The sequence below is a fragment of the Propithecus coquereli genome, unplaced genomic scaffold (genome assembly GCF_000956105.1).
Source record: "Propithecus coquereli isolate 6110/MARCELLA unplaced genomic scaffold, Pcoq_1.0 Scaffold473, whole genome shotgun sequence".
In the NCBI taxonomy this organism is placed as follows: Eukaryota; Metazoa; Chordata; class Mammalia; order Primates; family Indriidae; genus Propithecus; species Propithecus coquereli.
Genome location: NW_012150541.1, coordinates 2289029 through 2301495, shown reverse-complemented (window position 1 = coordinate 2301495; position 12467 = coordinate 2289029). Strand labels below are relative to the sequence as shown.

The 12467-nt window shown below is 44.6% G+C and overlaps 1 protein-coding gene across 1 annotated transcript in view; it reads right to left on the bottom strand.

Moving 5' to 3' along the window:
- Nucleotides 1-12467, bottom strand: part of DHX32 (DEAH (Asp-Glu-Ala-His) box polypeptide 32) — a 65529-nt gene that overhangs the window by 4099 nt on the left and 48963 nt on the right. The window contains exons 8-9 of the mRNA XM_012655360.1: nt 1515-1706; nt 486-635 (exon numbers count right to left, since the gene is read on the bottom strand). Of these exons, the coding sequence (XP_012510814.1) occupies nt 486-635; nt 1515-1706 (342 nt within the window). The remainder of the gene's footprint in view (nt 1-485; nt 636-1514; nt 1707-12467) is intronic.

The following is a 12467-nucleotide window of genomic DNA, read 5'->3' as shown; positions in this document are numbered from 1 at the left end:
GCTGCGCTGCAGCCTCCCTCAGCATAGCCGGTTCTTCTCTAGTGTCCAGAGCTTGCCAGCCTCTCTCCACGCAGGCAGTGAACGTGCTCTGACGCGGGAGACACGTAGCACAGCCCTGACACAGTGGGCAGCTAGAGATGACTGTTCCTTGTCTTCCCAGACCCGAGTTGTGCAAGCCTCTGTGTTCCCCTGACACCATGCCCCACGCAAGCTCACTCTGAAGGCTGGCTGAGCAGAGTGGGGGGGCTCTAGAAATACAGGCATGCTGTGGCGGCGCACCGGAGCCCCGCGGGAGCAGGACGAGAGGGCGTCTACTACGCGGGGGCCTCTGGGTGCGTTTCGGGCCTCAAGTGCCACTGCGTTCAAGGGCCAGCGAGGCTAGAGAAGAAGGGTGTTTAACGGGTAACTCATAAGACTCAAACTTCTTTGGGGAAAGGATGGTGGAATTGGTAGGTGGTTTCCAAGAATCACAAGCATTCACTTACGTTCACTGGTAGAATTCTGAGTTGTGTCTTGGTAGGCCTTGTAAATGTTGATGAGGGTAAAGTGATCTCCTTCAGGATGTAAAAATGTCTTCCAGCAGGTCAAGGCAGCTTCCTCAGTTCCATGTGGCAGATGTGAAAAGCAATTTGGAGCTTTAAAATACAAAAGGTCACATGGTCAGCAATAATGAAGACATTTCATCTTAGCATGCAGAGGGGAGGGTCACTAGTATTTGTGGAAGTGCTCCTGTTTTGATTCTCTGAATAAATATGTTATTCCTGTTTACTTAGAAACCAAAGAAATTTAGAGACGTCATTCTAATTCTCTCTCTCCCTTTTTTGTGTTTGTTTGCTTTTCTAAGGTCTACTTAACACCATTAATACCCCCCTTGTATTCCAGTGGGAGCAGGGAGAACCTGAGATGCTCAGATGCCCAGACACAGGAAGAGGATTAGAACTGTGATTCCAGGCTGGGTGTGGCGGCTCAGCCCAGAAATCCCAGCACTTTGGGAGGCTGAGGCTGGAGAATCACTTAAGGCCAGGAGTTTTGAGGTTGTAGTGGGCTATGATGATGCGCAACAGAGTGAGATCCTGTCTCAAAAACAAAAAACAACTGTGGTTCTGATGCAGCACAGCGTTTGGTCTGTTCTGCTAATATTAGATTAAAACAGACTAGCCAGGATGAATGAAGCTGGTAGGAAATAAAAAACAAGCACACATCATTATTTGGGGAAGAACACTTCTAGTGACACTTTTTCTTGATCTGCACTGATTACTTCAGCAAAAGCAAATTTGGTATGTTTTCACATGTCTGATTAAGAAATTCACTGGATTTTGAGTTAGACTTTTTCATATTAAGATAATTTTTTCCCTTTTGAATCTATTAAAATATTTCACTATCATTTCAAAAGGTTAAATGAATTGATTGCTGTCTCTGCTACATACTCCTTCAAATATAATTTCAAATGACTCTCATTTAAATCTGTACCTGGTGCAGATTTACAATACAAAAGAACAGTCATTAAGGAGTACCTGTTACCATGGCAGCGATCGTTAGCATTTCATCCACACAGTCAAATTCACAGGATGCTAAGATAGACTTTGAGAGTTGCGGATCAAGAGGAAACTCTGACATGATGATTCCAAATTCAGAAAGATTTCCATCATTATCCAGTGCTGCCAGATAATCTAAGTCTTCCAATGCCTGCATCAAACTTTCTGGTGCTAGGAAAGAAAAAAAAATCAAAAAGTCTCATATAGCTGAGATGGAGTAACAGGTACCGGATTTTCCTTCCTGCATGGAACAAGCAAACAATGGACAAAATATGTGAAACAACGGTTTGCAAGACACCAAACACCAGGCAGGGAAGGACAGTGATGCCTGAGGGGGGAAACTAACAAGGTGAGCCCTCTGATTTCCCAGGTAATACTCTGAAGAGTTTCCAGGCTCTGATGCAGGGAGGGGAACCCAGGTGGAGCCTGCCAGGCTCCTTGCAGTATGAAGATGGGGCTTAGGGTCCAGGGAGACTAAGGTGGCCAGAGCTTGAAGGTCAAAGTACCTAAGAGGGTCATACATAGAATTCTGGGGATCTGAGAGAGCTCCCTTGACAGGCAGCAGAGCACTGATTAGCACGTGTGTATAAGGAACTACGTCCGGCCACAGAAAGAGCCATGCGAGAGAATTACAAGGAACAGTACCTGGTGCTCACACAGGATATAGGGTAGTACCTGTTCCCACCAGCCAGAATGGAAAACCTTGATTCGTGGGGCACTGGGTAGAAAACACAGAAGGGAATAACTACCCCTAGATGAGCACTGCTCCAGGACCACCTGACAGATCTACAGTGCAGGACCTGAAAGGATGTCCTGCATCCCCGGACAAAGCTCAAGGATACTTACAGGAATACAAAAGTATTCAGTGCCCCAAAAGGTAAAATGTACAATGTCTAGCATCCAATAAAAAATCATGAGGCATGAACAGCAGGAAAATACATTGCATAAGGAAGAGAAAAATTAATCAAAAGTGACCCAGAACTCAGATGATAGAAATAGTAGACAAAGATGTTAAAAGAGTTATTTGCCAGTGCAAATAAAGACAGTAAGCTGATTTCTTCCATCCCTTTATTTCTCCTTTAAGCTTATATAACATTGATAATGGTGTGGTATTTATTATATATGCCTAACCTCCACCAAAAATTTTAAAAAATCCATTTATTTAAAGCAATCTATTTATTCTGTTTGCCCTTGAGGAATAAGATTATGTTTAAATAAACATGTATTTTCCACCTGTCTGGTACTTGGTATAGCAATAAAGACCACACAAAGAAGCAAATCACATCGTGTAAAGCTGCTATATTGTTCTGCCCCAAACTGAAGGGTTTATGAGAGCCACCAGATTGTTTTCATTTGTCTCAATTTCAGTATGTGCAAGATGAGTGGGGGATGAAGGCTGTGGGGACCTAAGAAACGATTTACCCTGTCTGCATCTGGGAGTTTAAAGTAACAAATTGTAAAAACTTATTTGTTGTCCAAACTTTAACCATTAAGCTATTTGTCAAAATTTCAGGCAAACTGAGTAACTCAAAAGCCCAGTCTCAAACTCCGATGTGATCAAATTCCTCCATTCCTGTTAGGACAACTGGAAAGCTTTAGGAGGAGCCACTACTGTAGTCGGGGAAACTGATGCTGGGATGCAGTTCGCCACATCTCCAGTCCTGCTGCAGGATGAGAGCAGAACAGGGAACAGTATGATTTCAACCAATCTCTGAAACATCCACTGCAAGCAAAAGATCAGTTCTGGGAAAAGGAATTGTTAGGGACTGAGAGGCAGCAAAAACCCCCAAGGAGAATCTGCAGAGAACCTGGACATCCACTGGAAGACTTTAATCCTTACCTGGGAGAAAATACATTGAATATCCCTATTGTTTTTGATTTTTGCCATCAAGATTTAAGACTAAGCAGAAGACTGTGGCTTCCCAGAGACATTCTTGTCCTGGTTTTGACCCCTCTGTCCTGCCTGGGTGCTGGCATAGAGCATTAGTATCCTACTTGTTCATTCTTGGGAACCCTTGGACTATCCATATTAGCAAAGATGAGACCTTGAGAAGTTACAATCCTGGGAAGGAAAGAGATGGGCTATTTAGAAAAAAAAAGTTCAGGAGTTCCACCAGTGAGGCATGAAATGAAAAGTAACAGCTGATCTGCCAGAGAAGGTGCAAGAAGCAGCATCAGAAATAAGCATCTTAAATTAAACAGAGCAGGAAGAGGTTGGGAGTACAAACTTAATTACTGAAAGCATTTTAGAAACCAGTTTCTATAAATCAGCAAAGCTGCAGCATTATAAGTTACAGGATCTTTGGCAATTGTCCCTATAAGCATCTGGCTTGACAGCCAGGCTCTGTCCCCAAAGGGTACCTATTACTCATTTTTATGCCTTGGAGTTGAGTTGGCTGCACACAGAGTTAGTAACAGAAATGACTTCATGATTCTGTTCCTGGTCCTAACAACAGAAAGGGAGAAGTTGTTCTTGGGGTTTTATTATATTAGAAAGAATGAGTTAATGAATGCACGTTACCCAGGTGAAGGAACGTTAATAAATAACTGCATAGGAGTTGCTAATATTACATTCTACATTTTAAGATATCTCCCCAGTGTGGCCTATAAAATTGTCTTAGCTAAAAAGCAGAAAGGTTTCGATGAGGATTCTTTATGGCACTGCTGCTTAAGTGTAATCCATAGTAAATAATGCTAACAAATGGAATATAAGTGTTTTAGCATGAGGCCTCTTCTTTACAGCAGTACAAAATCTGACTGCTTTATTCTGAAGGCAACTTCGAGGTGAGCCAAGCATCACTGTTATTAAGATTTCTTGCCAGTGGCAGCCGGGCTCCCTGTAGAATAGCTCACTGCAAGGTCACACACCTCCCCTACTGCCATTGCTCAGAGTAATTTGAAGGGCTATAGCCACAGTATTCACTGTTCCATGTGTCCTTTTTCCATGGGAACTCTAATGCCAAGCTCCAAAATGTATCAGCATTTTCCTTCCATGGTTTCAGCAGAAAGACTGGTTACAAAGAGGACATTAAATTGCAATAGCAGAGGAGGGGCCGACCCGGTGCTAACTCTGAGCAAGAGCACAGGTCAGTGAGGAGCCCAAGGCTCTGCTGTGTAGTTTCCAGAACTGACAGCCTCACACGGTTTCCTACGTTCTTAAAATGTATGCCAACATTTCAGATGTAAACAGGTAGGGATCCTAGGTTGGTCCTCTCCCCTTTCCAGGAAGTCTGTCTACTCAGGTGCTCAGCAGGTTTCCTCCAGCAAGGTCTCCTCTGTTATAACAATCTCTGCCCTACTTTCTGCCTAACTTGACCAAAATGGCTCAGAAACACTGAATTTCCTCTCAAGGTAGTTAGTATTATGCAAATTTATGCAAATATATTTATATGTACTTTTCCACAGGTAAAAGTTTCATTCTACAATTATTCCTGGGAATATACTTAATGGAGCGTCAGGCCGTCTCTTGTCTGGAGTGGACAAGTATTTTCAGGAGCAGAATAGGGCAGGGAGTCTCTTGGTAAGTAGCCCCGAAAGCCAAGGTTGGTTCCTTTCCTTCTGCCATACTCCTTAACCCTCCTTTTCCCCAATAAGGGCATAGGATTACGGCTCAACCTAAGGCTTGAAAGTTGGAAAGGATTTAGAGATAGAAGTGGCCTCCAATGGTAAACTGAAGAGAAACATTTTCAACTCCCTGCCCCCTGGCAGGAGCCAAGATCCGTTTGTGTCCAGCCCTGCCCTAGACAGGGCCCTCGGGTAACAGCAGTACCCAGTGCACCCCCAGCGCCATCAGCAGCATGAGGCAGCGGCGGCCCAGCTCCTCTGAGCTTAGCTGTGCCTGGAGACCTCTCACACACCAGGTCCACTCCTGCTCATGACATGGAAGGAAACACAAACAGACCATAGACAGCCAGGGGCGCCTCCCAAACCTTCCTTCCCTCCCAGCAAGAAACTCACTCCCACCCAGCCCAGGCCTCAGAAAGGATTAAACAGGGAAAAAGAAGGAAGCCGAGTTTATCTCCCATGCATGACTGGCTTTGCTGACATTCTTGGGAAGACTACAAGCCTTCTACAAGGCACACTTTTAGTCAGTGTTCGCAAGAATAAGGGCATTGTAAAAGTTCTGCCACTTCGCAAATTACAAATGGTCCCCCATCCCCAGTAATTGTTCTTACAGCCAAGAAGCCTGGCCCCAGGTTCTTGTAGTGGTGGCTAGCTGAAGGATCTCCCTACCCCCATACCACTATAAAGAACCATATTTAAACAAAAGCTGTTATGTGTTTAGATGGTATGGAACTAGCAATACCTAAAAAGCTGGAAAAATCAGGAAAAAAGTATGGGATTTAAAGTGACCACACAATGAATGATTTTTATATATAAATAGTTACAGGATTTTATGTTTGCTACTAGTTGGTGAACTTATTTCCCTATAAGGATAAGGCTCAAGGTGTTTGCTGGGCCCTGGGCAGGTACACATATGGGACAGTCTCAACCCTGGCCCTTCTGGAGTAGGTCTCATGCGGGAGACCTACATATAATCAATAATCCTGTCATACTGGAAATGCAGTTTTACCTCCTAACTGTCCCCTTGTCTAGGACTATCCCTCCACTCTACTTCCCGTGCTTACAGGAGCATGGTTTTGTACCATGTGGCTACCCCCATTACCGCCAGGAACCCCCAGTCACAGTTGACTGGTTCAGGCTGGCAGCTTCTCAGACTGAATCAATGACTCCCTTCCTTGGGAGTTTTAGAATGTGGACCAAGAGAAAGTGGGGAGTTTCCAGGGGCTGACATCAGTAAATCTTGTCCCAGCTTAATTGTCAACAGCATCCCCTTCCCTCAGAAACATGCTGGCTTGGATGAAAAACCACTCGGTCTCCAGACCCATGAAAAGCCTAAAGGGCATCAGTAGCTAAAAGTCCTTCCACTCTGTGCCTTCTAAAGTCTCCCCCAGGTATTGTTTGCACTTTCTGTAACACTGTTTTCTTCACTGCTCTAAGATGTTCACACACCAGTGCTGGAAAGTCGTCTTAGCATGCTCGCCTCTCTTTTTTCACCGCCTCCATCTGAATATAATGGTACATTTGTGTGGCCTTAAACAGGTAATAGTGTAAGCTTCGTTAACGTACAGACCTACACTGCAGCCTCCTGCCAGTGCAGTGTGGGAACATGCGCTCAACTCTCTGGGCTGTTTGGGCAGCAACCAGCAGCACCAGCCCTGCCTGCAGCTACGGAGCCTCAGGAGCTGCGCGGAGCCGGGAGGGCTGCACGTGAGTGCCCTCAGCAGCCTGTCTCCTCCCTGCCTCCTCTTAGCACAGACTGTACCATTTTAAGACTGTTTTATAAGTTCCTAAGCAAAATCTTGAGTTTCCAGTGATTTGCAAGCAAGCATGTGTACTTCTCTAGCACACTCACACACTGGACTTCTAGTGTGGTAAATACTATTCCAGAAAGTCCTGATCGACGGATTTAAGAATCATCTGGTAAAAGAGCTGCACCATCAACACAGGTGACGCCACTGCAGAATCTTCACTGCCTCTGCTCGCCAGCACCAACACGGGCCTCTGCGGCCCTGACTTTATTCTTTTCCCGAGCTTTCCCCTGTTTTCCTGAGGCCTTTGTCTTGTTGAACATGCCACGCCTTGCAGTTTGTGTTTGGGTCCATTTTTCTTTCCATAATCCAAAGAACATGGATGGAACCACCATCATGGAACCACCAAAATGAGTCCTGCGCCCGAATACAAAGATGGCATCTGGTCTAGTCTGGTACATTTTGGCTGGTTTTTCTCCAAATCCCTATCTAGGTACCACTGCCTTCCAGGGTAACAGCAGTCTCAGACCATCTGCTTCCACTGAAGTGGTCAGTTGGTCCAGAGCTTCCTGACCAGATGGACAGTGACTGTCATTCATAATGGAGGTCAATCTTCAGGCAGCCAAGGAAGAAAAAAAGAAAACTGGTTTTTTAAAAAAGAGGTCCAGATCAAGGGAATTCAATTAATAGCCTGTAGCCTCGTTATGCCAAATACATTTTCACATGGTTCATGCATCCTGAAAGGGTAACAAGTCTGCTGCATTTGCGCATTTCAATTATAAGTTGAATTAAATGCAGCAGCTGCAAGCATCTTTTTTGTTTCCAAAACGATGAGTCAGAGTTAATCCAGAGTTATATTTTTCCCCAGCACAGCAGAAAATAGTTATGTGTGTATTGTCAGGAGACAAAAATAAATTGTCACCCTAACCCTTTTGTCCCCCACTTACCAGCTTTAAGCCTCACAGAATGAGCAGCACAGAGGAAAACATCGAGAGAACACGGAACTTCCACTGCACTGCTATGGTTTGCTTTCAAACATCTTTGGCATCACCAAGCTGCCTTTTCTTCCCCCTGCATTTCTAGTCCACCAAACCTCTACTGGCCTGAGCAAGAAGATGCCTAGGAAATCAACAGGTGGGGACTGGAGGAGCAATTTTCAAAGATAAAACATGTTTCTTGTTGGGGCTCTGGACACACCACCCCAAAATGTGACTGGAAGAGACCAGAATATGCCAGCCCAATATAGGCCTCTTTGGCTATTTTGAGGTGATTATTCTGAGAAACTGGAAACACAGGAGTAGCTCGGAAAAGCTGTCATTTTATAAAAGAAATTTATGTCTATAAAGGAAATCTACATTAGTAAAAGTATCTGTATCAGGAAAAGGGCTGCTCTGAGACAACTTCTATTACCTGAGAGACTATCTGCATAACGAGACAACCTTTATTCACCACACTCTTCCTCCCCTCACCCTCCCTTACCTTGTGTCCCTACTGCCCCAGCAGCACCAAGCCCCTGTTCCTTTGTGTGCCTCAGGATGCTACACAATCTGATCCCTTCTCGAGTCTCATATTTTGTGGGACTCCCATGCATTACTTTAATTAAACGTGGTTTTTCTCCTCTTACTCTACCTTAGGTCAGCCTAATTGGTAGCCCAGCCAAAGAACCTAGGATGGTGGAGGAGAGCCATTTTCCCCTCCCCTGTGTTCTCCAGGGGAAGGTTTCTGGGATGATTACCGTAGCTGATCTGTCTATGACAAAAGCCAAGCCATTTGAAACTCTGAGGTCACCAGTTGGAAATGATGAAAGTGAAAGAGACTCTCCCCTTTCAGACTCTCCTTCCTCAGAGACCAGAAGAAAAAGGCAGGAGAAGGGTGGCTTCACCATTCCAAAGTTGAGGGGCCACAGATGAAGGAATACTGCTGCCAGGATCTCCTGGCCTGTCTGGGCCACGGAAGCCACTCCCCATGTGGCTCCCTTTCTAACTCGCCACTGTTCTTCTCATTCTAAGAATTTCTACATAAGATAATGAATTGGATTATTCATTATTCAAAATGAACTGAATCCAAGTTTGCCTCATACATTTTACAACTCCAAATCACATTCTATGACTGTTTCTTTCTTCCAAGACAGGTATATTTATCACAGATATATCCAACATTTAAGCTAGTTCATGAGAAATAAAAATAAAATCCTAAGCCCTCCAACCAAGTGAACGCATGCCCTCTTGGCCAGGGGGACCCCAGAGAAACCTTAGAAGTGAGTTCCTGGCCACGAGGGCATGGGAGGTCAGACACACCTCGTTATACTCCCTCTCTCAACCTGCCCTTTGGAAAGACTCACACTCACTCCACTGCTGATTTCAACCAACCTCCCGACTGCCAGATCAGTGCCTTTCGGAGCATTCCCTGGTAAGAGACCACCGACCCTGGAGTAGTTCTACCAGTCTAGAGGGGCTGCGCACAGAGGGAATTCATGTCCTCTGCTTCACTTTTTGACATCAGAGGGAGAAAAACTCCACCCTCAGATCATGCTGATGCCGCCATTTTTTGTACGTGTGACCATGAAGGGGCATGAAGCTCAACTGTGCATGCGCATGTTTCTCCTCCAATAAATGGTCATGACTGCTCCTATAGCTTATTAAATATGTATATTCTGCCATGTCGCTCAGCATAAACTCCTGTCCCTTTACCATTCCCTTGGTAAATTGTTCTCCCTTGGTGCTTGTTCTCAGCTTCCCAAGACGGCTAGCTGCACGTGACAACCCTTTTATGAGAAATAAAGCCTCTTCTTTCCAAATTTATGAACCTCATCCTTTTCCAGTTGACATTAGGAAGGGGTCAGGCCTAATGAACTCCTTTTTTCAGGTGGGGAAACTATGAGCTGAGACAAGCTGGCCACCATGCTCTGAGTTAGGCAGTTAGGACTGGGACCCCGTGGCTGTAACCCAGGTGATGTGCTATCTTCTCCCTGGGGCAGAGCTAGAGTACAGCACACTTTGAATTTCAAGGTCTTCCTTACATATATTCCATTTAGGCTTCTCTTTCCTGCGTGCCTCTTAGTTTCTGACTTGACATTTCCCAGGCTCTTCCTCTTCTTATTCCAGAGAACTTTCTAATCACACTGTGCTCTGAGATCTTGATCTGCTAAGCTCTGGGGAAGCAGAGTCTCCTGTCAGAACAGCCTCCCCTAAGGCTCCCAACCCCTCTCTAGTTACTGCTGGCTTCGGGGGCCACCATATACTTTCATGAAGATTTAGCCCAACAGGCAGCAAATGGGGCAGGGGCACTGTATGAGTTTGCAGAACAGGCCTGCAACCCTTTTACTGCAAGAAGAGATAGCTCCAATAGGGGGAAATGGCTATAGAGGAAAGAAATCTATTTTAGAAGAGAGAAGGAATTCACCTGGTTCCAAGATTTTATTGCTCCTTTAGGTAACAATGTTTTTTTGAAAATTTAAGATTCCAAAGTATTCCTAAAAGTAATTGATTTGTCAAGGTGTTTATTATGAGAGGTCAATATACAACTCCATAAGAGGTTTGAAGGACTCAGCATTGTTGCTGAGCAGATATGGCAAACTTCAAGTGATGTTTGTCAGGCACCCGGGAGTGGGTGATGCTGTGTCTTAGGCCGATCCTCGCTGGAATTCTTGGACTGTCTACTTCGGCACAGTTTATAATGATAAACTATCTCCACAGTCTGTTTTTCTTTCCATCTTTTTATTTCAAAGGTTAGCATCCTTAGGTGACCCTCTTTTTACTAAAAACGGCTTATTCCAAATTCTACCAGTCATTTTAAGAAATAGTTGAGAAAGAGTAACTCCAAAATAACATATTTTTCAAGTGCTGATAAATCCTATTGGTACCATTGGAAAAAACGACCAGAGAGAAAGCATTGCAAAAAAGGTAGAAATTATGCAGTTTCTACTTTCAGTACACCTGCTGTTTACAAGGACTTTCGGCTTCTCTCTGATGCACGTGTGCTAAATGCCATGAACACCAGAGCACCCAGATCAACAGACTCTCATTCACCCTTTGGGAAACATACTGGAAATTTCAACCACTGGCTAAAGTGTGGGAAAAATTAAAGAAGTTCCTTTTATCTAAAGCACAAGTAAAAACTACAATATGAACTGAAGGGTAATCAATACAGTATCCCCCCTTTTCTGAGAGGGATACATTCCAAGACCCTCCGTGGATGCCTGAAGCCAACTGCCATCCACTAGAACACAACTCTGTTCATGTCTTCCACCCACGAATTTAATGCCTTTTCCATCTTAACTAAGCACTTATCATGATGGCATTGTGGCCATCATTTTTGCAATGTGAGGCAAGGAGGAAAAACTAGCATGACCTTCTTTTTCCTTCTTCACAATTGCACCAACAGGAGATTTGTTCTTATCAGAGACCTTAGCAACTCCAGCATATTTTCTTTCCTTATTAAGTCAAGAATTTTACCTTTTCACTTAAAGGAAGCACTTCATGGCTTCTCTGTGGCATATTAGAATTGCCAGCATCACTACTCTTGTGTGTTGGGGCAATTATTAAGTAACACAGGGTGACCTTAACACAAGCACTGTGATACCACCATAGTTGATCTGATAACCGAGATGGCTACGAAATAACTAACGGGCAGGCAGCATCGATAGTACGGCTATGCTGGATAAAGGAAGGATTCGCATCCTGGGTGGGACAGAGCAGGACAGCGTGAGATTTCATCATGCTACTCAAAATGTTGTACACTTTAAAACTTAGGCATTTTTTATTTCCGGAATTTTCCATTTAATATTTTTGGACCATGGTTGACTATAGATAACTGAAACCATAGAATGAAAAACTTTGGATAAGGGGGGACTCCTGTACTTTAAATCAAGATCCTTTATATGGAGACTCAGGTGCCCACTTAGCTTTCGTGAAGTTGAGCTGAGAGTGGGAAAACAAAGCAGCATTTCCAAAGGTAACCAGGGCCTTGACATGGGGGCGGGAAGGACACTGACTCCAAAAGCTCAGTGACTCTGGCTTTGGGACTAGAGCCCTGCCCAGTCCTCAGGAGCAGGGCAGAGGGGTGGAACTGAGTGAACCGTATTCCCTGGTGTGTGCTCCTGGGCCCTTGGTGACTGGGCTCCACCAGCAGCAGCTGAAAAGGAGCCGAGGTGCCCTGCGCTGGCTTGGGGGGAGGGAGCACCCTCAGAGAACTTTTAGAAGGAAAAGAAGGCACAGTAACCAGGAAAGGTTCTTCAGGACTATGTTTAAGCCAGTGGGGCTCGGCTCTCTTTTAAGGAGACAGAGTGGTTAGGATGACTCTGCAGTCGCACTGTCAGGGTTTGAAGTTAACTGTCTCCATTTGTTCAAGTTACCTAATTTCTCTGTGATTCAGTTTCCTCAGATGTAAAGTGGAGCAAAGTAATAGCATTTACGTCACAGGGTTGTTGCAAGTATTAAATGACTTAATGCATCAGTCAACACTATGTAAATGTTATCGTTCTCGTTATTCCTGAGAGGACAGGTAGGTATTTAAACGGACAAGAATAGGCCTGGATACTGTGTCCAGAGTTGAAGAACTGTTTACCCACCAGACAGGATGAGAACTGGGAATGCAGAAGAAACCACAATGTTAAGGAGAA